We start from the raw sequence: 23,401 nt of genomic DNA, 5'->3' as shown, positions 1-23,401 counted from the left end.
ACTTACCCTCCCTCCCTCCATGCCTCCTACATACAGTTGGCTGATGTATGATCATCTTACTTTTATTCGAGAGGAAGTAATGTCTCTTGGCCAAGGGAGGCATAGAGAGGGTTCCATTGCCAGAAGTAGGCTGTGCTTGCCATTCCTGCTACATTCTTGTCCCCAAAAAGGATGGAGGCCTTTGTCCTATCCTCCACCTCAGAGCCTTCAACTACTTGCTCAAAAAAGAATACTTCAAAATGTTCACTCTGGCTCAGGTTTGGTCTGCCTTCGACCCAGTAGACTGGATGATAGCGCTGGACTTGCAGGTCACTTACTTCCATATCCCCGTCCTGCCAGCCCATCGCCACTAGCTGCGGTTTACAGTGGGTCACCAGCATTTTTAGTTTGCCGTTTTCCCCTTTGGCCTCACCAGCGCCCCTCAGATGTTCACCAAGGTGATGGTCACAGCTCATCTGCGGAGATAGGTTACAGTATTTCCCTATCTCGATTACTGGCTGTTAAAGGTGGGCTCGCCCCAGGTCACCTCCCACCTCTAGACTACAGTGAACCTCCTGCATTTGCGGGTGTTCACTCAACTTGAAAGTCACACCTGACCCCTTCCCAGACGTTCCCTTTCATTAAAGCTGTTCTGGACACAGTGCTGTTTCAGACGTATCCTCCTGAACGGTGAGTCCAGGATATGCAGGCTATAATACCAATGTTTAAGTTTCTGTCCTGTATTTCGGTGAGCCTGACTCGAAGGCTGCTGGGTCTCATGGCCACCTGCATCCTTCTAGTGACTCATGCCAGATGGCACATTCGGGCTCTACAGTGGGGACCTGAAGTTCCAGTGGGTGCAGCATCGGAAGTCTCACCATCCTGGTCCAGATCTCAGAGGGAACTGTGCGAGCTGGCCAGTGGTGGATGACCAACTGCAAATGGGGAACAGGCAGACCCCTCTTCCTTACACACCCATATCTCAGTGGTGATAGATGCGTCGCTCCTGGAATGGGGCGGCCATCTGGGGGGGGATGTATGATGTTAGCACGCACACTTTTACCACGCATTTTTTACAACGCAATACCTTTACAACGCATAGTGCTTTGGGTGCTGGATAGTGAATAGTTTAATGTACTATTCAAACACCAGTCCCCGTGGACACTAGGGAAGGTTATTGGATAGGGAATGGCTAGTGAATAGATTAATTTACTAAGTCAGATCGCCTCAAAGCGATATGCGTTGTAATGGTATGCATTGTAACAGATGCGTGGTAATGGTAGTGCGTGCTAAAAGATGCGTGCTAAAGGTTGTATACCTCTGGGGGAGGTGGTGATCAGGGGACTCTGGTCTACGGCAGAAGACTGGCTCCACATCAACCTATTGGAGCTTTGTGCGATCCAACTGGCACGGAAAGCCTTTTTACCATCTATAAAGGGATGGCTGGTTCAAGTGTTCAGACAACACCACTGGCATGTGGTACTGTAACAAACAGGGCGATGTGCGACTGTGGATACTCTGTTGGGAGAACCTGTGCCTCTGGACTTGGCTGTAACAGGTCATATCCCTGGTGGTTCAAAAACTGGCCAGTTCCCTGAACACCAGGGTGGCCAAAATCAGCCATCAGCCATCAGCTATCTGGTCACGAGTGGTGTCTTCATCCAGAGGTGGTCCATTGACTCTGCAGTGGGGATACCCTTGGTTCGATCGGTTAGCCTCTGTCGAGCACGCAATGTCAGCAATTTTGTATGTTGGAGATTCGAAGAAGTCTCCACCCATACCACTCCTGTCCAGTGTGATCATAAAGATCAGGAGCAACCGGGCACAAGTAATGTTTGTGTCTCCGGACTTGGCACGATATCCTGATCTTCTACAAATGAGCATTGATTCTCTGATCAGGCTGCCCCTTCAGGAGGTTCTTCTGTCGCAGCTGCAGGGGAGGGTTCTCCACCCAAACCATCCAACTCTCCGCTTCATTGGAGCATCGAGAGGTAACCGCATTCGACCTTCCTCCTGAAGTATGCAATGTTGTTCTGGCAGCCAGGGAGGGGTTCCTCCACCAAGTCGAAATATGCCTGACGATGGCAAAAAATTGTCAATATTTTACAGAAGGTTCCATTGACCCTTTGTCTGCCTCTCTTTTGGAAATTCTTCATCCGGTCTCTTGCCCAGTAGGGCTCTGCTCTGGGCATTCTAAAGGGTTACCTTTCGGCCCTTTCTGCTTTTCTATGGTTGCAGATCAACCGTTACTTTTCAAATCACCTTTTGTAAAGCGAAAAAAAATTGAGTTTTGAGATGGCATCAAATTCTGCTTTGTAAATACTATCAATGTCCATGTATGTTATATTTTTTTTCTCTACATTAAATTTAGAAAATTCCTCTGAATTCATGTCAAGAGGTGTGTAAAGACACACGGAGAAAAAAAATTAATAGTAGTATTTATGTAAAGCGTTTTCCTTAGGAGCATGTTGCTCAACCTTTCTCATTCAGAAATTCCCCTCAACACCATTGGAAAATAACCCTCTTGCTGAAAAAAAATACAAAGCTGCTTCCTGGAAGTTGCGGGGTAAGGCGGCAGAAGAGGGGGGGGGGGAATGTATTTAAACTATGGGCTTTAGAAATGCACATTTTTCAGCTCCATGTTCATCCATCTCAGCTGAAGGCCTGTCTCCTCTATGAATTATGTTAGGGGCGGGGATCTGGGTATCTTGTATGCTGTTGCCCCTAGATTGTGTGTCTGTGATGGTTAATATGCAAGTGAAGTGTTACATGTTATTAGCATTCTTATAATTTGGCTTTGTTGGACCAAAAACTAGACTTCATTGTCATGATTTGAAGGCTGCTATTCTGCCATGGCCTCTTCTGATATCAATATTAAGTTATTGAATTACAACTTGCGAAGATTGGAAACCTACTGGTGGACACTTTTTTTGTTTTTGTTACTTTAGTCCCTCAGATGTTGGCCATGATGGTTGATTTAGAAGATGACGAAGAATGGGCCAATGCTGATGAGCTTGAAGATGATGATTTTGACAGGTAAAACATGCTTGTTGTGATGAGCATTATGAAGTAGCACACTACTCTGCACGCAAACATTCAGTCTTGTTTATATCAAGCCACTGGCAGTCGTGCAACTGCAGTGTTGCTGTGATCAACTCTATCTCTTTGCATCTCTTGTGTTGTATGGTTTGTTTTCTTTATATTTGTTTTACGTTATTTTTCCCACTTGTTTCTAGTGTTCATACGTTTCATTCTTATTTATCCTCTGATATAAATGTAATTTTCAAAGTTGTTAATAGACCTAGTGGTGACTCGTCTGTCATGATCTGAAAGAAACCGGTTAGTGTTAGATTCCTTACCTTAGAATATCCCCAGGTGTCAGACTGGATCTGGAAAGTTTTGTGTAGCAGTACCCCTGCGCGTCGGTAGGCGTAGTCTGCGGCTGCTTTCCCGTCGTCGTCGGCGGGATGACTTTGTCGGAGTACTTGGATGCCGCCCTCGCGCGCTGACGTCAGTTTTTTTTTTTTCTGCGCCTGCAAGCGTAGATCCGGAAAAAGCAGTACTCAGTCACTTTTTGACTAACTTTTTCGATCTTTTTTGGATCCTGTTTCGAGTCGTAAAGACTATCTGTGCCGGTAGGGATGCCCGGGTTAAAGCCCTGTGCTGATTGCAACAGACTGTCTGTTACTGAGCCCCACTGCTGGGGCCTGCATTGCCAATGGGCCGACCATGATAAGGATAAGTCGTGCCCAGACTGCCGGGCCTTGATGTCGAAGGCTAGGCGGGAGCGGTCCCGTAAGCGCCTCGAGCTCTGGCAGTCAGCCCAGCGCCGTTCACGGACCAGGTCGAAGAGTAGGTCGAAGGACCGGTCGCGGGGCCACAGTCCTCTAAGCTCAGCGAGTCGACACCATTCGTCTGGCTCCAAGTCCTCAGGTAAGAGGCAGAAGAAGTCGAAGAGACGACATCGCTCTTCCGACTCAGCGGCTCTGCCGGAGCCGCTGGCGCCGCTGCCAGCTCCATTCCCGCCGGTCCCTGGGCTGAACGCGACGCCGGAGGAGATCCATGCCTTCCTCATGGCCATGAGGCCGCTCTCTCCTCAGTCTGGTCCCGCTGTGGCGCCTTCGGGTGCCCCCTGGGAGCCCAAGCGGGCTGGGTGCTTCGGCGCCGTTGAATACTCCGGTCCCAACGCCGCAGGACCCCGCCAGATCCGGGTCGCCACTGGTCGACCTTACGACCCCTCCGCCGGCCCCGACCCCCTGGGTGTCGATGCGGTCCCAGGGCGACTTTATCCCCGGTCCCTCCATCGTTCCGGATCCGGCGTCTGACCGCATTCGACGCCGAGAGAAGATCAAATCTTCTATGATCCGGCCCCATCCTTTGAACCAGACTATCAGGAGATGGGAGGCGAGGGGGACTGGGAGGGGCCTGAGGACCCTCTGGCATGGGAGTGCCAATCGTTACCGGTCTGGGCAGTGGATCTAGGGGAGGCCAGTGGTTTGGACACTTCGCCCGACACTGATTTTGTCTCCCCTCCTACCGTGGCTACGGCGGAAGGGGCTGCTTACAGCGTGGTGCTGACTAGGGCCTTGAAATCCCTGTTGGGCCATGAGGACAAACCTCCTCACAGAGGTCCTTAATCCGCAGGCAAGCTCTTCGGAGCCTCTACTGCTGTTTAATGAGGCCCTTACTGACGTTCTGTTGGGCACCTGGTCCAGAACCGCTACAGGTCCCCCTGTAGATCGGAACGTGGCCAGGTGCAGCCGCCCGGCCCGGGCGACCCTAGCTTCTTGTCCACCCACCCCACCCCGAGAGCATGGTTATCCAGGCCTCTAACTCCCAGATCGCATTACCGACTGCACCACCTGATCGGGAATCCAAAAGGTATGAGCAGTTTGGTAAGAAGCTGTTCTCCTCAATTAGTTTGGGGTTGCGGTCGGTCAACACAGTTTGCCTTTTGGGCCGTTACACCCACTCTCTGTGGGACACGGTCGCTGACATGCTGCCAGCTTGCCCGGAGGAGGCCTGGGTCAAACTCGCTCAAGCTCTTGCCGAAGGGCAGGATGCAGCATGGTATTCTAGCCGATGTGGGCTGATACCACTGACCTGCTGGGCAGGGTGATTTCCACGACGGTGGCAGTTCGCCGCCACGCTTGGCTGAGGTTCGCCAACTTTTCAGATGATGTCCAGAATTCCCTCATGGACATGCCGTTTGATGTCAGTCGCCTTTTTGGCGACAAGGCAGACAGTGTGCTTTAGGGTTTCAAGGACTCAAGGGCTATCGCTAAGTCCTTGGGCGTGTCGGGCCAGCGCCAGCAACCTTCTGCCTTTTGCTCCTTCCGTGGCCAAGGAAGGGGCGCACCCTCACATCCTGCCAGCCACAGGCCCCAGACTAACATCCAGAGCGGTGGCGGACGTGGTAACCGTTGTGGCGGTGCCAGGGGACAGCGGCGAGGCCAGTCCACATCCACCCCCGCAGCATCTACCTCAAAGCCTTCTTAGTCCGCGCTTTCAGGCCCATTCGACGCCAGTGGGGGGCAGGGTTCGCCATCCCCTCCTCCACTGGCGCTCCATCACATCGGACAGGTGGATGCTGCAAATCGTCCGAAGGGGCTACTCCCTCCCCTTCGAGGCGACCCCTCCAGCCATCCCACGGCAGTACCACCACATGTCGGGGATCACTTGCAACTTCTGCATGAGGGAGTTACGGCCCTCGTGGCCAAGGGGGCCATCGAGCGCATTCCTGGGCCAGAAGTAGGATGTGTTTGCTACTCCCACTACTTTCTGGTACCCAAGAAGTGCAAAGGGGGCCTACGCCCTATCTTGGACCTGCGGAACGTCAACAGCTTCCTCCGGAAGGAGAAGTTCAAGATGTTGACTTTGGCTCCGGTCCTAGCTGCCCTAGACCCAGAAGACTGAATATTAGCGTTGGACTTTCATGATGCATATTTTCACATGCTCGTCCTGCCGGCCCACCGGTGTTACCTTCGGTTCACGGTAGGCCGCGAGCACTTCCAGTTTACCGTGCTCTCCTTCGGCCTTACCAGTGTCCCTCGGGTGTTCACGAAAGTGATGGCGGTGGTCGCAGCCCATCTGCGCAGATTAGGGGTGGCAATCTTCCCCTATCTCGACGACTGGTTGTTAAAGGCGGGCTCGCCCCAGACGGTCGTCGGCCACCTCCAGACTATGTCCGACCTCCTGCACCTGCTGGGGTTCTCCATCAATGTGCCGAAGACACACCTGTGTCCCTCTCAGAAGTCCTCTTCATCGGAGCGGTTCTGGACTCTGCGCAGTTTCGGATTCATCCTCCTGAACAGCAGGTTCGGAATAGTCCGGCTCGGATTCCGATCTTAAGGCCTTTATCCTGAGTCTCGTCAGGTTGACGCTGCGGCTTCTGGGGCTGATGGCCTCCTGCATCCTTCTGGTGCATCATGCCAGTTGGCGGATGCGAGCTCTGCAGTGGGACCTGAAGTTTCAGGGGGCCCAGCATCGGGGCAACCTGTCCGACCACGTCCTGATCTCGGAGGGCACTGCGAGACAGTTGCAGTGGTGGCTCACGGACCGCGATTGGGTCAATAGCAGATCCCTCTCCCTACCCCAACAGGAGCACATAGTGGTGACGGATGCGTCCCTCCTAGGCTGGGGGGGGGCCACATGGGAGAGGCGGAGATCAGAGGTCTCCGGCGGAGTCTCTGCTCCATATCAACCTTCTGGAGCTGCGGGCGATCCTGCTTGCACTGTCGGGTGAAGTGTAAGGCAGGTGTTCGCGGACAACACCACCGCCATGTGGTACTGCAACAAACCAGGTGGGGTCGTGGACCCTTTGTCAGGAGGCTCTGCACCTCTGGCAATGGCTGGCACACCAGGGGATCACCCTGGTGGTTCAACACCTGGCAGGTTCCCTGAACGCCAGTGCGGACGAACTCAGCTGCCGGTGCATGATTGATCAATAATGGCGTCTGAACTCGGACGTGGCGCAAGGCCTCTTTCAGCGATGGGGAGAGCCTTGGTTAGATCTATTCGCCACCGACGAGAACGTGCAATGTGATCAGTTCTGCACGTTGGAATTTCCAAGGCGGCACTCTCTCTGAGACTCTTTTCGTCGCGAGTGGAGCTGCGGTCTTTTGTACGCCTTTCCGCCTATCCCACTTCTGCCCAGAGTGCTGGAGATCAAGCGCGACCTGGCCCAAGTCATCCTTGTGGCTCCAGACTGGGCACAAAGATACTGGTATCCCGAGCTTCTCCGCATGTTAGTGGATCCCTCGGTTCGTCTGCCTCTGCAGGAGGACCTTCTGTCGCAGCAGCACAGGACGGTCCTCCACCCGAACCTGTCCAGTCTCCACCTAACTGCGTGGAGATTGAGCTGCGACAGTTGAGGCCATTTGACTTGCCTCCTGATGTCTGTGATGTGATTCTGGCAGCCAGGCGTCCCTCCACAAAATCGGTATACGCCTGCAGGTAGAACAAATTTGTGGCATGGTGCACAGCAAAGGCTGTGAATCCCCTTTCTGCCCCCTTTCAGAGGTTCTCCTCTTCTTTCTCTTGCCCAGCAGGGCTCTGCTCTGGGCACTATCAAGGGCTACCTCTCTGCCATTTCAGCCTTTTTAAGGCTACCTGATCAGGTCTTCTCTTCAAGTCCCCTGTTGTAAATAGTTTCTTAAAGGGCATCACGCACATGTTTCCTACTGTTCTTTTCGTGATGTATCAGTGGGACTTGAACCTTGTTCTTACTTATTTGATGTGCGCTCCTTTCGAGCTACTTCACAATTGCCCTCTTCGTCTTCTCACACTTAAGGCTGCCTTCCTGGTTGCCATCACCTCTTCCAGGAGAGTGAGTGAGCTCCAGGCTCTTTCAAACCTCCTTTCCTTTCTGTCCATCAGGACCAAGTTGTCTTGAGAACGCGTCTCTCTATCCTGCCCAAGGTAGTCACAGCCTTCCACATCGGGCAGTCCATCACCTTGCCCACCTTCTTTCCGCCTCCCTCAAAAGAGGCAGAGAGGCTCCACTGTCTGGACCCAAAACGTGTGCTCTCATTCTATCTGGACCGCACACGCCAGTCCCGGGTGGACGCCAGCTCTTTGTTGGTCACGTGGGTGCTAAGAAGGGACGGGCGGTGCACAAACTAACCATCTCTCGGGTCGTGTTGTGCATCAAGGTATGTTACTCTTTGGCTAAAAAGGAGCCTCCTGAGCTGAGAGCCCATTAGAGCCCATTCAACTCTGCCGCGGCTACTACTGCCCTGGGATGGGGAGTCTCCTTGCAGGACATCTGTCAGGCAGCTACGTGGGCCTCGCTGCACACGTTCGCTAGACACTACTGCCTGGACAGCCAAGTCCGGGGAGATAGCTTTTTCAGCCGTTCTGTTCTCCAGGACTTTCTGGTGTAATCATTGGTTCGCAGACCCACCACCGGGGTTGGTATTGCTGGGGTATCTATTCTAAGGTAAGGAATCTAACACTAACCTGTTTCTTTCAGATGCACAAGTTACTTACTTTCGGTAACAATATATCTGTAAAACAGTAGTTAGTGCTGGATTCCTTACCGCCCCACCCATTCTCTCCGTTCTGCGAACTGATATCTAGGATAAGGTTTTTCCCCTTGAGGGCCCAAGTTTCATGGCAACAGTGTCTGTTTTTATCATGGCTCTGCGTTCCTGGCATAGAAAAGCTGTGTATAAGAACTGACGTCAGCGTGTGAGGGTGGCGTCTAAGTACTCCGATGTCATCCCAATGACGACTGACGCGGAGCCGCAGACGACACCTACCAACGTGCAGGGGCACTGCTAAGCAAAACTTTCCGGATCCAGTCTGACGCCTGGGAATATTCGAAGGTAAGGAATGTAACACTAACTACTGTTTCTTACAGATATATCGTTACCGAAGGTAAGTAACTTGTGCATCTGTTGCAGAGGTTGTACCATCTGGCATACTAACATGACCATCAGTAGACTGATCAAATTTATGACTGTGGTGGGAAAGAAATTAGCCATTTGTAAGCCTGAGACATCAATCTTTACTGTTGGCCTTGTATGTGAGCCCTGTTTTTTGTTAAATGTGAAACATGACTTTTGTGGCTCACTAAAACTTAGTGTTCGAGGCATATGGGCTGCAGACCAAACACTGTTGCATTAGATCACCATCTGGTGGTGGGCCCGGATGATTACACCTTGTTGTTGTCTTGGAAGAGTCTTTGTCTGCTAGGTGACTCCTCCCTTAGACCCTAGTGCGTATGGGCATCCACTCAATCCTCAGATTGTTTTTTTCTGCCATCGGGCTCGGATGTGTTAATCGTTCGGTCCCGTTACCGATCTTTTAGAATCCATAAATCAATCTACAATATCATCTTCGACACTGATTCTGGTCTCTCGCGTCGAAGAGAGGATCCCCTTCTCCATTCCAGCGCTCGCCGGGACCGTTGGGACCAACTGCGCCATTCGGTCTTTGGCTCATTGAAAGAACACCGTTCAAGAAGTGCCCTCAGTATGGACACAAATTTCCCCACACCGACCTGCATGAGGTTTGCAATCTGTGCTTGTCTCCAGAGCATGAGTCGAGACTGAGGCCTGCGCTTCGTTCGGTCCAAGATAGCAATCCGGGACCGTCTAGCTCGAAGAGCTTTGGAGCAGTCATCGTCATCGACACCAGACCTCATCATAGGCAAGGCGCCGGTCGAGGTAGACGTCGAAGAACAGCAAGAAGATGTTGCTTCCGAAGCAGCGGACGCAGCTTCTGGAGCAGATGATCAAGATGAAGATCTTCTTCCAGCTGGTCAACAGGTCGGGAGTAAGAGCGTTGACCCTGTTCACCCCCCTATGCCGGGACAGGCTTTGGTTCCACCCCCGCCTTCGGGTCCGGGTGCACACCGATTGAAGCCTTCCGACGCCCGGCCTTCAGGCTCTGCAGCGAAGAGTATTAAAAAGCCTCCAGTGGACTAGGGCTCGAGTCAGTCTGTCGGTCCCAAAAAGCAGAAAGTGCTTAAGCCGAAGTTAACACAGGCACCGAAGAACCCATCAACAGTTACCGAAGCCAAGTTCGGTACCGAAAGAGGTTTCAAAGGTTACCGAAACAAAGACAACTCCGGTAACTAAAACAGCAGACCCGAAAGCTGTTTACATACCGAAAAACACTTCGGCACCAAAAGCGGACGAGTCTAAGCACTCTGCAGCCAAAGCTTCGGATCCCAAAGGTACAGATCCAAAGAAAAGACAAAGTCTTTGGAACCGAAATCAATACCTTTTCCAAAGATAATAGACACTGTGAAGCCTACACCTGACTGTTCCAAACCATAAAAATCGGCGCAGAAAAAGGATTTATCTGTAGAAGAGCTTTTCCAGCTTGACTCTCAAAATTCATCCAAAGACTGGTCAGGTGTACACAGTGCCTTAAAAGAGGAAATTGAACTGCCCTAAACCATCTCCTGTTCGTCCAAAGAAACATGTTCAAACGTCCACTATAAGACTCCCTCCATCAGAAGTAGAAATACTACCAGATATTTCTCCTGTACTCTCACCAGCTAGCACACATAGTATAATACCACAGGAGGAGTACTATGGGGATACATACTCACAACAGAGTTATCAGCAAATGGATGACATAAATGACCAGATGATGACCGGGTCATCAGGTGACCCATGGGAAGATTACAATGCACCAGATGCACCAGATCTACCACAGGACGAGGCATACCCGTCTAGGCCATCTCCACCAAATGACACCATTGGGTTCACACAACTCATCCATAGATGGAGTAGACCTGCATACAGATGCAATCGAAGAGGATTTTCTTATGGATACACTGTTAACATCACATAAAACCACTACCACACTTCCAATACTCAATGGAGTGGTAAGAGGTAAGACATGCACCAGTCATGGCCAGGGTAATTAACCCCAGACTGGAAAAGAAATAAAGCAGCTCCCTCTTATCCTGCATAGATTAAGGGACAGTTGCCACTAGACCCGCTGGTGGTGTCGAATGCGAGAAAAAGAGCCAACTCGCAGACAACAGGGGATGCTCCACCCCCTGACAAAGAATCAAAGCTTTTAGATGCTTCAGGGAAACGCACACTATCACAAGCTGCCAATATATGGAGGATTGCTAACACAAGCACCGTTAGCAAGATATGACCGAGCTCATTATGATAAGTTGGAGTCACTCATGCAACACCTGCCAGAACAATATAGGGCTAGGGCTGCTGACTTGATACAAGAGGGCAAGGTCATAACTAATACCTCCATAAGATGCGCGTTAGACACTGCAGACACAGCATCTAGGGCAGTAAATACAGGGGTACTGTTGCATAGGCATACATTGCTAAGAATCTCTGGATTCAAACCAGAAGTACAAGCCAGTATATTAAACCAGCCTTTTGACCAACATCTTTTCGGTCCAAATGTAGACAATGCACTAGAAAAGATGGAAAAAGATACTGATACCGCAAAATCAAAAGGAGCTTTACAAACACAAGCTCATAGACCTTCCTTTTGTCGCTCCTCGTATAGGGGCGCATCAAGGGGTGTCTTAACTGACAACAACTCCTCTACTTACAAACAGCCCAACCAAACTTCGCCCGGTAAGGGATACTATAGAGGAAGGTATAGCGGAAACCACAATAAGGGTAAAGGTAGAGGCAACAACAATCGCAACACCTCTACTCCCAAGCAGGGACTTCCCTTCCATCCCCCAGACCATTCCACTCCGGTCGGGGGAAGATTACAACAGTTCCTACCTGTCTGGAACTCCATCACCACAGACAGGTGGGTGAGACAAATAATTCAGTCGGGTTATGTCCTGGAGCTCACTTCCACTCTCCCAACAATACCACCCAGACAACGTCCTATGTCTCAGGAACATCTCTTACTTCTAAGGCAAGAGGTGGAATCACTACTGCAAAAGAATGCAATAGAACCAGTACCAGAGGAACATCAAAACACAGGGGTTTACTCCCTTTATTTTCTCATTCCAAAAAAGGACGGGTCTCAGACCAATTCTAGATCTAAGACCCCTAAATCAGTACATACATTCAGACCATTTTCATATAGTCACATTACAACATGTTTTACCGTTACTAGAGAAAGGCGACTTCCTTGCCACATTAGACCTCAAGGACGCCTACTTCCACATTCCATTCATCAGTCTCGCAGAAAGTACCTAAGGTTTGTGTTAGGTCACTGCCAATTCAAGGTGCTCCCCTTCAGAGTGACAATTCAAGGTGCTCCCCTTCAGAGTGACAACGGCACTTCGAGTATTCACAAAGTGTCTAGCAGTCGTAGCAGCACACTTAAGGGACAACATTCATGTATTTCCATATCTAGACGACTGACTAATAAAATCAAAGTCATACAACCAATCTGTACAGCACACGCAGCAAACAATCTGCCTACTACACAAGTTGGGGTTCACAGTGAATCAAAAGAAATCACATCTACATCCGTCCCTATCTCAGCAGTACCTAGGTGACACAATAGATACCTCCAAGGCAATAGCATACCCCAACTTACTGAGAATACAAGCTATGCAGAATCTCATAAAAAAATTCCAAGCACAACAATCACTGCAAGCTAGAGTGTTAGTGCAGCTGATAGGAATGATGGCATCTTGTATTTTCATAGTACCATATGCAAGACTACAAATGCGCCCCATACAAGAATGCTTGGCAGGTCAGTGGAATCGGGCTCAACAAGAAATAGCAGATCTGGTGGTGGTAGACGACCGGACGTATCGCTCTCTGCAATGGTGCAACAACAAAAACCTTTCCAAGGGCCGGCCGTTTATAGAACCTGTTCCACAAATAATACTGACCACAGACTCGTATCTCACAGGATGGGGAGTGCACTTACAAAGTCACACAGTGCAAGGTACGTTAACAAAACAAAAAGTACCCAACATAAATTGTCTGGAGTTACTAACAATCTTTCAAGCTCTAAAATCGTTCCAACATTAAATAACGAACAAAGCTGTACTAGTCCGGACGGACAATATGACTGCAATGTATTACATTCAAAAGCAAAGAGGAACACTCCCTACAGCTCTCCCGCCTGGCGCAGAGCATTTGGAGATGGGCCATTCCTCAAAACATTTTTCTGTTAGCAATTGGCAGATCTGTTAAGTTGTCATAGACCACAGATACACAAATGGAATCTTCATCCTCCAGTTCAACCATTTTTTTTCAAATGTGGGGACAACCAGAGATAGACCTGTTTGCCAGACAAAGCAACTCCAAATGCCTAAGCTTCGCCGCCATGTGGTATGGATGAACTGGTCAAACAAATTTCGTACGCTTTTCCACCTCTCCCACTAATTCCATTAGTGGTACGCAAACTAAAGCAACATTCTCTCACATTGATTCTCAGAGCACCAATGTGGGCGAGACAGCCATGGTACACAACGCTACTGCAGCTCTCTGTAGTACCACATCAAAAACTAAAACTCTCCCCACATCTACTAACACAGAACCATGGAGAGATTATGCACCCAGATCCAATGCAGCTTAATCTAGCGATTTGGCTCCTGAGGTCTTAGAGTTTGGATATCTGAACTTACCTCCTGATTGCATGAATGTCATTAACCTCTTCGCCGCTAATGACAAGGGTAACTCGTCATGGACTTTCCATTGATTTCAATGGAAATTGCAGCAGAGGAGTAATTGTACCTTAGCACTAAAGGGGTTAAAGAGGCAAGACGTCCTACCTCTAGAGCATGTTACACAGCTGTTGGAAAGTGCGTTATTGGTAGGGGCAAATGTAGATCTGCCACAGGCAATAAGGCCACTAACACATGATAGGACTCAGCATAGGTCTTAGAAAAGTATTCCTTTGCTCAACCCTTGGTAACGTGGCTGCGTGCAGACAGGCTTAACTTCAAATACTGGTATGTAAAGCATTTATAAACACCATTTCAGTTAATAATTAGGACACAACACAAAATAAAAATCCAACACCAATTTATAAAAATAGGTAATTTGTTCGAGCCATGTGGGCTGCTGAATTCATATCTGTGCATAGATCGCCGCCTAGTGTTGGGTCCGGATGATTGCACATTGTTGTCCTGGAAGAGTCTTCGAAGTATCACGAGATAGGTGGCTCCTCCCCTGGACTACAGTGCCCATGGGCATCCTCTCCATACTCTTGTTTTTTTTCACCATTGGGTTCGGATGTACTTTCTTGACTCAAGTTCGGAATCGACATAAAACTCTTTGCGCAAGGCCAAAAGGCCTTCGCGGCGTCGGTATTGTCTTGTTCGTTGCCTATAAATCATCCAGTTCCTCGAACAGGAAGTCTAAGGCAGTTTGCCTTTTCGACACCAGGCCCCAACTTCGACGACGATGGAACGGAGCCCGTTCAAGAGATGCCCCGTCTGCAACTCTAAGTACCCTCACATTGATGTGCACCCAGTGTGCAATAAATGTTTGCCCCCGGCGAGGCCAGCTGTATGGCCTGTTCAAAGTTCCGGTCAAAGAAGACGCTTCGAGTTCGACGCGCGACAGTCAGCGCAAAAAGCGATGGCTGACCCGGAGAACATCTTCGAGGCCGATGAAGGCGTCTAAGAGGTTCCTGACCAGTAGTCAGACCCCGAGTCGGAGCGGGATTCTACCTTTGGTATGGACGACTATGAAGACTACGTCCATGAAGGAGACGTCGTCAAGGTAGGAGACGCAGAGGCCATCGGAGCCGTCGATGACTACTCGAGCGATGAGCAAGGCCACCCACAATCGTGGGGCCTAATATTGACACTGTACTCTCTGAGGCTCAGGTCGAGGCATCGCTGGAAGGCCTTAGCTGAGATCCTAAGTTGCATTCTATAGCCCCGCGTCAAGGCCCGGCTAAGAATATGGAGCCATCGGTCGATCCACAGAAATCGAAACCGAAACCAACAGGGGCAAAAGCGAAAAGGTGAAGGCAGTCCTCGGATCAACGCCCTCAAGCTCCTCTGCTCCAGTCAAGTTTACTAACGTCATCGACCCTTCGGGGCCACAAGGCGGTGCCGAAGCCAGTCTCGACGATCAAGCAAGTCAGTCTGACGCCGTCGACGGCCAAACATGGCGACACTGCCAAAGGTCTCCAGACTAAAAAGACTGTCTAACATACGCTTGCAGCTTCAAAGACGCTATTTAGTAAGGCCCTCGAGTCGAAGACCAAACCCGACCCGAAGGAGCATGTCGCGTCAAAGACCAAGACCGTACCTGTTGTGCACCATCAGCTCGAGTCGGCCGCAAGCATGCTGGTGATACATCTAAGCCAATCGGATCGAAGGTGACATCACTCCCTAAGGCGGTCGGTTCGTCTCCGGTGCTTCCACCACCAATTAAATACGGACTGCCCCCAACCGCTCGACCCAAAACGCTCGAGCCACAAAGGAGCGCCGAACCCTCCAAAAAGGTATCGGACCATCCTAAATCTCAGTCCATTCCGGAGAAGGTAATGTTCCAGGCACCCTCGTATGACAGTCGAAGCTCTACATTGACTCGGATTCTGGCAGACTCGCCATTCACAAAAGGAAAATCGCACCAGAACATCCTTTAGAGTCCTATAAAATTTCACTCAAAAAGAAAAAGGACTCTGCAACCTCACCTGTTCTCTTTGAACATGTTCAGTCCTATACACAACATGGTACCGATTCACCCACACGCAGCGACGAGGAAGTGGGAGATGATTATAGTCATATGGGATTAATCTACAATGCCGACTCTGATCAGAGGAGTCTCAACAATGGACTGACCCTGCTGACCCTGATGATCCCCACACTACGCCTGACACTCAGTCTTAAAGTGTCAAAACCTCGCCTACTGAAGACACAGCATCTTTTAATGCCTTTATTGAAAGAGCAGCCCTCAACCATGATGTTGACATGCACGCAGAGCCAGTGGAGGAGGACTTTCTCTTCGATACTTTCTCCACATCAAAGATCGGTAAAAACACTGCCTATGCTAAAGGGTGTCCTCAAACATGCTAATGACATTTTCAAGGAACCCGCAAGGTTTATAAACCCAAGGATTGAAAGAAAGTATAGGCCTGCGCCTGTGGACCCTATGTACATCGAGGGCCAAGTCCCATTGGACTCCCTAGTAGTGGCTAATGCTCGCAAGAGAGCAAACTCTCAGACAAGTGGTGATGCTCCTCCTCCGGACAAAGAATCCAAAATCTTAGAGGCTTCTGGTAAACGGGTGGCAGCTCAAGCGGCTAATATTTGGAGGATCTCAAACACACAGGCCCTATTAGCCAGATATGATAGGGCTCACTACGACACACTAGAACAGCTGATGCAAAACCTGCCTGATGCTTACAAAGAGGGAGCAGAAATGCTGATACAGGAAGGAAAGTTGATTTCAAATGCATCCATCAAGTGTGCACTCGATGCAGCAGACACAGCAGCTCGAGCCATCAACACTAGCGTAATGCTGAGACGCCATGCCTGGCTCTGCATCTTTGGTTTCAAACCAGAAATCCAAACAACTTTGCTAAATCAGCCAGTTAACCCAGACTTTCTCTTTGGCCCTGATGTAGACACTACCCTTGAGATAAACTGCTGAAGACCCTCTTGTTTCAGTCAACACCCGAGTAACTCCTCCACCCCAGCTGCCGTTATGTCAAGAGCGCCATGAAACCGTTGGTGAACGTGCGCGGTACAAATATTTTTAACGTAACGTATAATTAAAAAAAGAGACAGACAGCAAAATCCATGGAGGCTCTGCAGTCACAGCAGTTCAGGGTCAGTTCCTTTCATCCCTCCGGTAACAGGGGAGCTTCTAGAGGTCAGGCATTACAGCAAGCCCAGTACAACAAGGGGAGCACGCAAACCACCTACAACAAGAATAACGGGGTGGATATCGTGGGAACAGCACCAAAGGCAGAGGACGTGGAAATAGCAATGCCAGATCCTCCGCCACCAATAAACAGTCACGCCTTGTCACTGCCCCCCAACCATATAACACCGGTCGGGGGAAGACTCCAGCAGTTCCTGCCAGTCTGGGAAGGCATTACCACAGACAGGTGGGTAAGGCAACTTATCCAATACGGCTATTGTCTGGAACTAACCTCCACTCCTCCCAACATACCCCCAAGGCACCGTCCTATGTCCGCAGAGCACATGGACTTATTGCAGCAAGAAGTACCCAGCATGCTGCAAAAAAGAGCCATAGAACTCGTGCCTTTAGAACAGCAAGGTACAGGAGTGTACTCGCTGTACTTCTTGATCCCAAAAAAGGACTGTTCTCTGCGGCCCATTCTAGACCTCAGACCCCTAAACCAGTACATCCTGTCAGAACACTTCCATATGTTAACTTTACAGCAAGTTCTACCGTTGCTCAGGCAAGGGGACTTCCTAGCAACACTAGACCTGAAGGATGCCTATTTTCACATTCCCATTCACTCAGGTCACAGGAAGTATCTCGGGTTCACAGTCAACAACCAGCATTACCAGTTCAAGGTCCTGCCTTTCGGGGTCACTACAGCCCCCAGGGTGTTCACCAAGTGCTTGGCGACAGTGGCTGCACACCTTCGGAGACAACACATCCATGTCTATCCTTACCTGGACGACTGGCTTGTTCAAGCAAAGTCGGCCCAGCAATGTGCAAGCCACATGTCCCGCACAATTCACCTCCTACACAGTCTAGGATTTTCACTAAATTACCCAAAATCACACCTTCATGTACAACTGTACCTAGGGGCAACAATAAACACTATCACAGCAACAGCGCAGCCAAACGCAGCCAGAGTCACCAGCATGCAATTGCTAATTCAGACTCCAACACCTGCTCTCAGCGCAAGTGTTCATGCAACTGATAAGTATGATGGCCTCCTGCATCTTCATAGTCCCGCACGCGAGGCTGCACATGCGTCCCCTCCAGGAGTGCTTAGCGCAACAGTGGAACCAGGCTCATGGATATCTAAAAGACCTAGTGTTGGTGACCGGTCGTGCTTACAACTCTCTGCATTGGTGGAACACACAAAACCTTTGCCGGGGACGACCGTTCCAAGAGCCTGTACCACAGATAGTGCTGGGGAGCACATGTCCTCCATCATACAGTGCAGGGCCTATGGACGACACAGCAGTAAAAGATGCACATCAACCTGCTGGAGTTCATGGCGATCTTCATGGCAAAGAAGGCGTTCAAATTACACTTGTGCAACAAAGTCGTGCTGATCCGGACGGACAACATGACTGCCATGTATTACATCCAGAAGCAGGGAGGGACACACTCCACAATTGTCTCATCTAGCTCAGAGCATGTGGAAGTGGGCCATTCAAAGAAACATGTTCCTCGTGGCAGAACATCTCCCAGGCAAGGACAACCAGATGGCGGACCTGCTCAGTAGGCACAGCCATCAGATGCACGAGTGGGAGATACACCCCTCAGTGCTACAACCAGATTTCCAGTGGTGGGGTCATCCAGAGATCGACCTATTCGCCACACAGGAAAACTCAAAATGCCAAACCTTCGCCGCCAGGTTCCCACACCCGCAATCTCAGGGCAATGTGATATGGATGAACTGGTCAGGCAGATTTTCGTACGCTTTTCCTCCAGCACCACTCATACCTCTAGTGGCACGCAAACTGCGACAACACTCCATGACGCTCATCCTGGTTGCTCCAACGAGGGCACGGCAAGCCTGGTACACCACGTTCCTAGAACTTTTAGTGGTGCCCCACGAAAGGCTGCGCCTCACGCCCAGGTCCGGATGATTGCACATTGTTGTTCTGGAAAAGTCTTCGAAGTATCACGAGATAGGTGGCTCCTCCCCTGGACTACAGTGCGCATGGGCATCCACTCCATCCTCAGATTGTTTTTTTCCGCCATTGGGTTCGGATGTATATTTGTTAACTCAAGTTCGGAATCTATAGAAAACTTTTTTTGGCCAAAAGGCCTTTAGTTATCGTCGGTATTGTCTTTGCGATCGGTGCCCAGTACTTGTTCCAGCTCTATCCTCGAGCCGGACGTCAAGAGCCGCGTGGCTTTTCAGCACTTAAGGCCCGGTCGACGCCAGAGGCCTTATCGACGATCCATTATGGAACGGAGCCGTTCAAGAGATGTCCCGTTTGCAACTCCAAGTATCCTCACATCGATGTCCACCCGGTGTGCAACAAGTGCCTGTCTCCGGATCACGAAGCCAGCTGTATGGCTTGTTCTCGGTTCCGCTCCAAGAAGACGATTCGCCTTCGACGCGCAGCGCGAAAGGAGGCCCAGCAGACGGCACCTGACCGGTGAACATCTTCGATGCCGAGGAAGATTAGGGAGTCTAGCCGGAAGTTCAAGATAACCTCTCTGATCCTGCATCGGAGATAGACTCCAGTTACGACGCAGATGTAGAAATGGTCGATAATGAAGACGTCGTCGAAGAGGTAGGAGACGATGATGAGGCCTTTGGGGCTGGGGAAGATAGCTAGAGCGAGGAGCTAGGCCCAACCGTTGGTACGGGGGCCGCAACCCAAACACTTGATAAGGCTCAGGTCGAGGGATCGCCAGGCGGCCTTACCCGAGATCAAACCATTAGTTCTACAGCCTCGCCTCCAGACCCGGCTACGGACATTACAAACGAGCCATCGGTTGACCGATCGAAATCGAAACCAAAAGCATTAGTGTCTACAAAACCGGAAGCAAAACCGAAAGTACGTATTACTTTAATCGGATCGAAGACTTCTGAACCATCGGCACCGACGGAACAGAAGAGTGTTATCGTCCCGGGGAGGTCACTAAAGAGTATCGAGCCGAAGGCCGGGGCACCAAAGAAAATGGTCAAGGACGTCGACCCGAAGAAGTCGGCGCCGAAGGCAGTAGACACTAATAAGGGACTCTAAACTCAAAATGTTATCGATCCTAAACGTCGACTCGACAAGGCTAAGGGCAGTAAGGACCTCAAGTCCACAACTACCAGTGGCTCTAAAGACCCCTTCGAGTCAACACAGCCATCCGCCTCCTTTTCGAAGCAAGTGTCGGACTCGCTGCAACGCATTAAAGAGAAGGCTGTTGCTGTCGGACCGAAGGCGACTCCACCCCCGAAGCCGGTCAGTAAACCTTCGAAGTCGTCGGCACTGATTCAGTTCACACTGCCGCCGAAAGTGGTACCTAAGGCGTTCGCACCTAAGACGGGCGTCGAAGCAGCAAAAGTGTCCACGGGGCCGAAGCCTACAACTACGGAAGGGGCCACTAAGCATCGACAGCCTCCGCACGAAGATCAGTCGAGGCACTTCATCGACGCTGAGACGGGTAGACTTTCCATTTTCAAGCGAAAGATCGCCCCAGAACAACCTATGGAGTCATATAAAATTCCTTTGAAGAAAAAGAGGGATTCTGCTATGTCACCTCCTTTTTGAACCTATACAACCACATGGACAAGACACTGCTCCTATTTCACCCACATACTCAGATGTGGATGTAGGGGATGGTGACAATGAGGATTACAGTTATCCTGTGGACACTGATCCAGAAGATCACACTGAACCCTGGACAGACTGTCGACCCAGAGGGATCCACAAGCTGCCCCAGACAGTCATGTCTATGCTATTAAAACATCGCCTACAGAAGACACGGCTGCGTTTAATGCACTTATTGAGAAGGCAGCAAAAAATTATGATGTCCAGCTCCATGCTGACCCTATTAAAGACTACTTTTTGTTTGACACCTTCTCAACCTTAGAGAACTGTCAAGACTCTACCCATGCTAAAAGGTGTCCTGAAACATGCTGGAGACCTCTTTAAGGAGACCGCAAGGGTAATAAACCCCAGAATTGAGAAGAAATACAAACCAGCACCTGTGGACCCTATGTATATCAAGGGACAGTTGCCGTTGGACTCTCTAGTTGTTACCAATGCCCGGAAAAGGGCGAACTCTCAAACAACTGGTGATGCTCCTCCCCCTGACAAAGAATCTAAAGTGCTAGAAGCATCAGGGAAAAGGGTGGCAGCTCAAGCGGCCAATATCTGGCGAATCTCCAACACACAGGCACTCTTAGCCAGATATGACAGGGCTAATTATGATACACTTGAAACCCTGTTACAACACTTGCCAGATGAGTATAAGGAGGCAGCAGAGATGCTAATACAAGAAGGGAGACTTATATCAAACGTGTCTATTAAGTGTGCGCTGGACGCGGCAGACACTGCAGCCAGGGCGATTAACACAAGTGTGATGTTGCGGCGACATGCCTGGCTGAGAATCTCCGGTTTCAAGCCAGAGATACAAACCACCATACTAAATCAGCCTGTTAACCCTGATCACTTATTTGGCCCAGAGGTGGACACCACCTTGGAAAAAATTAGGAAGGACACAGACTGCAAAGTCTATGGTTCTTTTCGTCGCTCCAACAATAGAGGAGCTTCCAGGGGCCAGCTGTCCCAGCAGACAAAATACAGTAAAGGAGGCACGCAGACCACCTACAACAAACACAGTAGGGGTGGCTATCGTGGGAACAGCACCAAGGGCAGAGGTCGTGGAAACAACCGCTCCCGATCCTCCGCCATTAACAAACAGTGACGTCTTGTCACTGCCCCCCGACCATACCACACCGGTCGGGGGCAGACTACAACAGTTCCTGCCGGTCAGGAAATCCATCACTACAGACAGGTGGGTGAGGCAGCTTATCCAGTACGGTTATTGTCTGGAGTTAACATCCATCCACACAACATACCCCCAAGACACCGTCCTATGTCCACAGAGCATTTACAATTATTGCAGCAGGCGGTATGCTGCAAAAAGGAGCCATAGCGCTCGTGCCTGTGGAAGAAAAGGGTACAGGGGTGTACTCGCTGTACTTATTGATCCCAAAAAAGGGCGGGTCCCTCAGGCCCATACTGGACCTCAGGCCCCTAAACCAATACATTCTATCAGAACACTTTCACATGCTCACATTACAGCAGGTTCTACCGTTACTCAGTCAGGGAGATTTCCTCGCAACATTAGATCTGAAGGATGCATATTTCCATATACCGCTACACCCGTCACACAGAAAATACCTCAGGTTCACCATTCAGGATCAGCATTATCAGTTCAAGGTCCTCCCTTTCGGAGTAACAACAGCGCCCAGGGTGTTTACCAAGTGCCTGGCGACAGTGGCTGCACACCTAAGGAGACAGAACGTTCACGTCTACCCTTATCTGGACGACTGGCTTATCCCGGCAAAGTCGGCCCAGCAATGTGCCGCCCAAATATCCCACACCATTCACCTTCACGATCTGGGGTTTTCACTGAATTATCCAAAGTCCCACCTTCAGCCTGCCCACGTACGGCAGTATCTGGGCGCGATAATAGATACTCTGGCAGACAAAGCACAGCCAAATTCAGTGAGGATCAACAGCATGCAATTGCTGATACAAAAATTCAAACCGCAACACTTGCTTCCAGCACGAGTGTTCATGCAGTTGATAGGCATGATGGCCTCCTGCATCTTCATAGTCCCGCACGCGAGACTACACATGCGTCCGCTTCAGGAGTGCTTAGCACATCAGTGGAATCAGGCTCACGGACAATTGAAAGACCTAGTGTTGGTGACCGGTCGCGCATACAACTCTCTGCATTGGTGGAATCAACAAAACCTTTGCAGGGGCAGACCATTCCAGGAGCCTGTGCCACAGATTATACTGACGGACGCATCTCTCCAGGGCAGGGACTATGGACAGCACAGCAGAGGAAGATGCACATCAACCTTCTGGAACTGATGGCTATCTTCATGGCGCTGAAAGCATTCAAGGTACATTTGTGCAACAAGGTTGTGTTGATCCGGACGGACAACATGTTGGCCATGTACTACATACAGAAGCAGGGAGGTACACACTCCACAGTTGTCTCATCTGGCTCAGAGCATGTGGAAGTGGGCCATTCAGAGGAACATCTTCCTCATGGCAGAACACCTCCCGGGCAAGGACAATCAGATGGCGGACCTGCTCAGCAGGTACAGCCACCAGATGCACGAATGGGAGATACATCCATCAGTACTCCTACCGTGCTTCCAGCAGTGGGGTCATCCAGAGATAGACCTGTTCGCCACAAGGGTAAACGCCAAATGCCAAAGCTTTGCCACCAGGTTCCCACACCCACAGTTGCAGGGAAATGCGATATGGATGAACTGGTCAGGCATATTTGCGTACGCTTTTCCCCCAGCACCACTGATACCGCTGGTGGCACGCAAGCTGAAGCAACTCTCGATGACTCTCATCCTGGTTGCTCCGACGTGGGCACGCCAACCATGGTACACCATGTTTCTAGAACTTTCCGTGGTATCGCATCAAAGGCTGCACCTCACACCCAGGCTTTTGACGCAGAGCCATGGCGACATTCAGCATCCAGATCCGCAACAGCTTGATCTGGCTCCTGAGGTCTTAGAATTTGGATACCTCAACCCGCCTCCTGACTGTATGGATATCATAAGGGAGGCAAGAAAGCCCACCACTAGAGCATGTTATGCTGCAAAATGGAAGCTGTTAATCATTTAT

General features: G+C 50.3%; 1 protein-coding gene across 1 annotated transcript in view; it reads left to right on the top strand.

The window, feature by feature from the left end:
• IPO5 (importin 5) overlaps positions 1-23,401 on the top strand; it is a 397,964-nt gene that overhangs the window by 98,053 nt on the left and 276,510 nt on the right. Inside the window, exon 9 of the mRNA XM_086947880.1 lies at positions 2,928-3,015. Within this exon, the coding sequence (XP_086804006.1) occupies positions 2,928-3,015 (88 nt within the window). The remainder of the gene's footprint in view (positions 1-2,927; positions 3,016-23,401) is intronic.

The sequence above is a fragment of the Lissotriton vulgaris genome, assembly GCF_964263255.1.
Source record: "Lissotriton vulgaris chromosome 8 unlocalized genomic scaffold, aLisVul1.2 SUPER_8_unloc_1, whole genome shotgun sequence".
NCBI lineage: Eukaryota > Metazoa > Chordata > Amphibia > Caudata > Salamandridae > Lissotriton > Lissotriton vulgaris.
The sequence above is the reverse complement of the archived record's forward strand: the minus strand, read 5'-3'. Positions and strand labels throughout refer to the sequence as shown.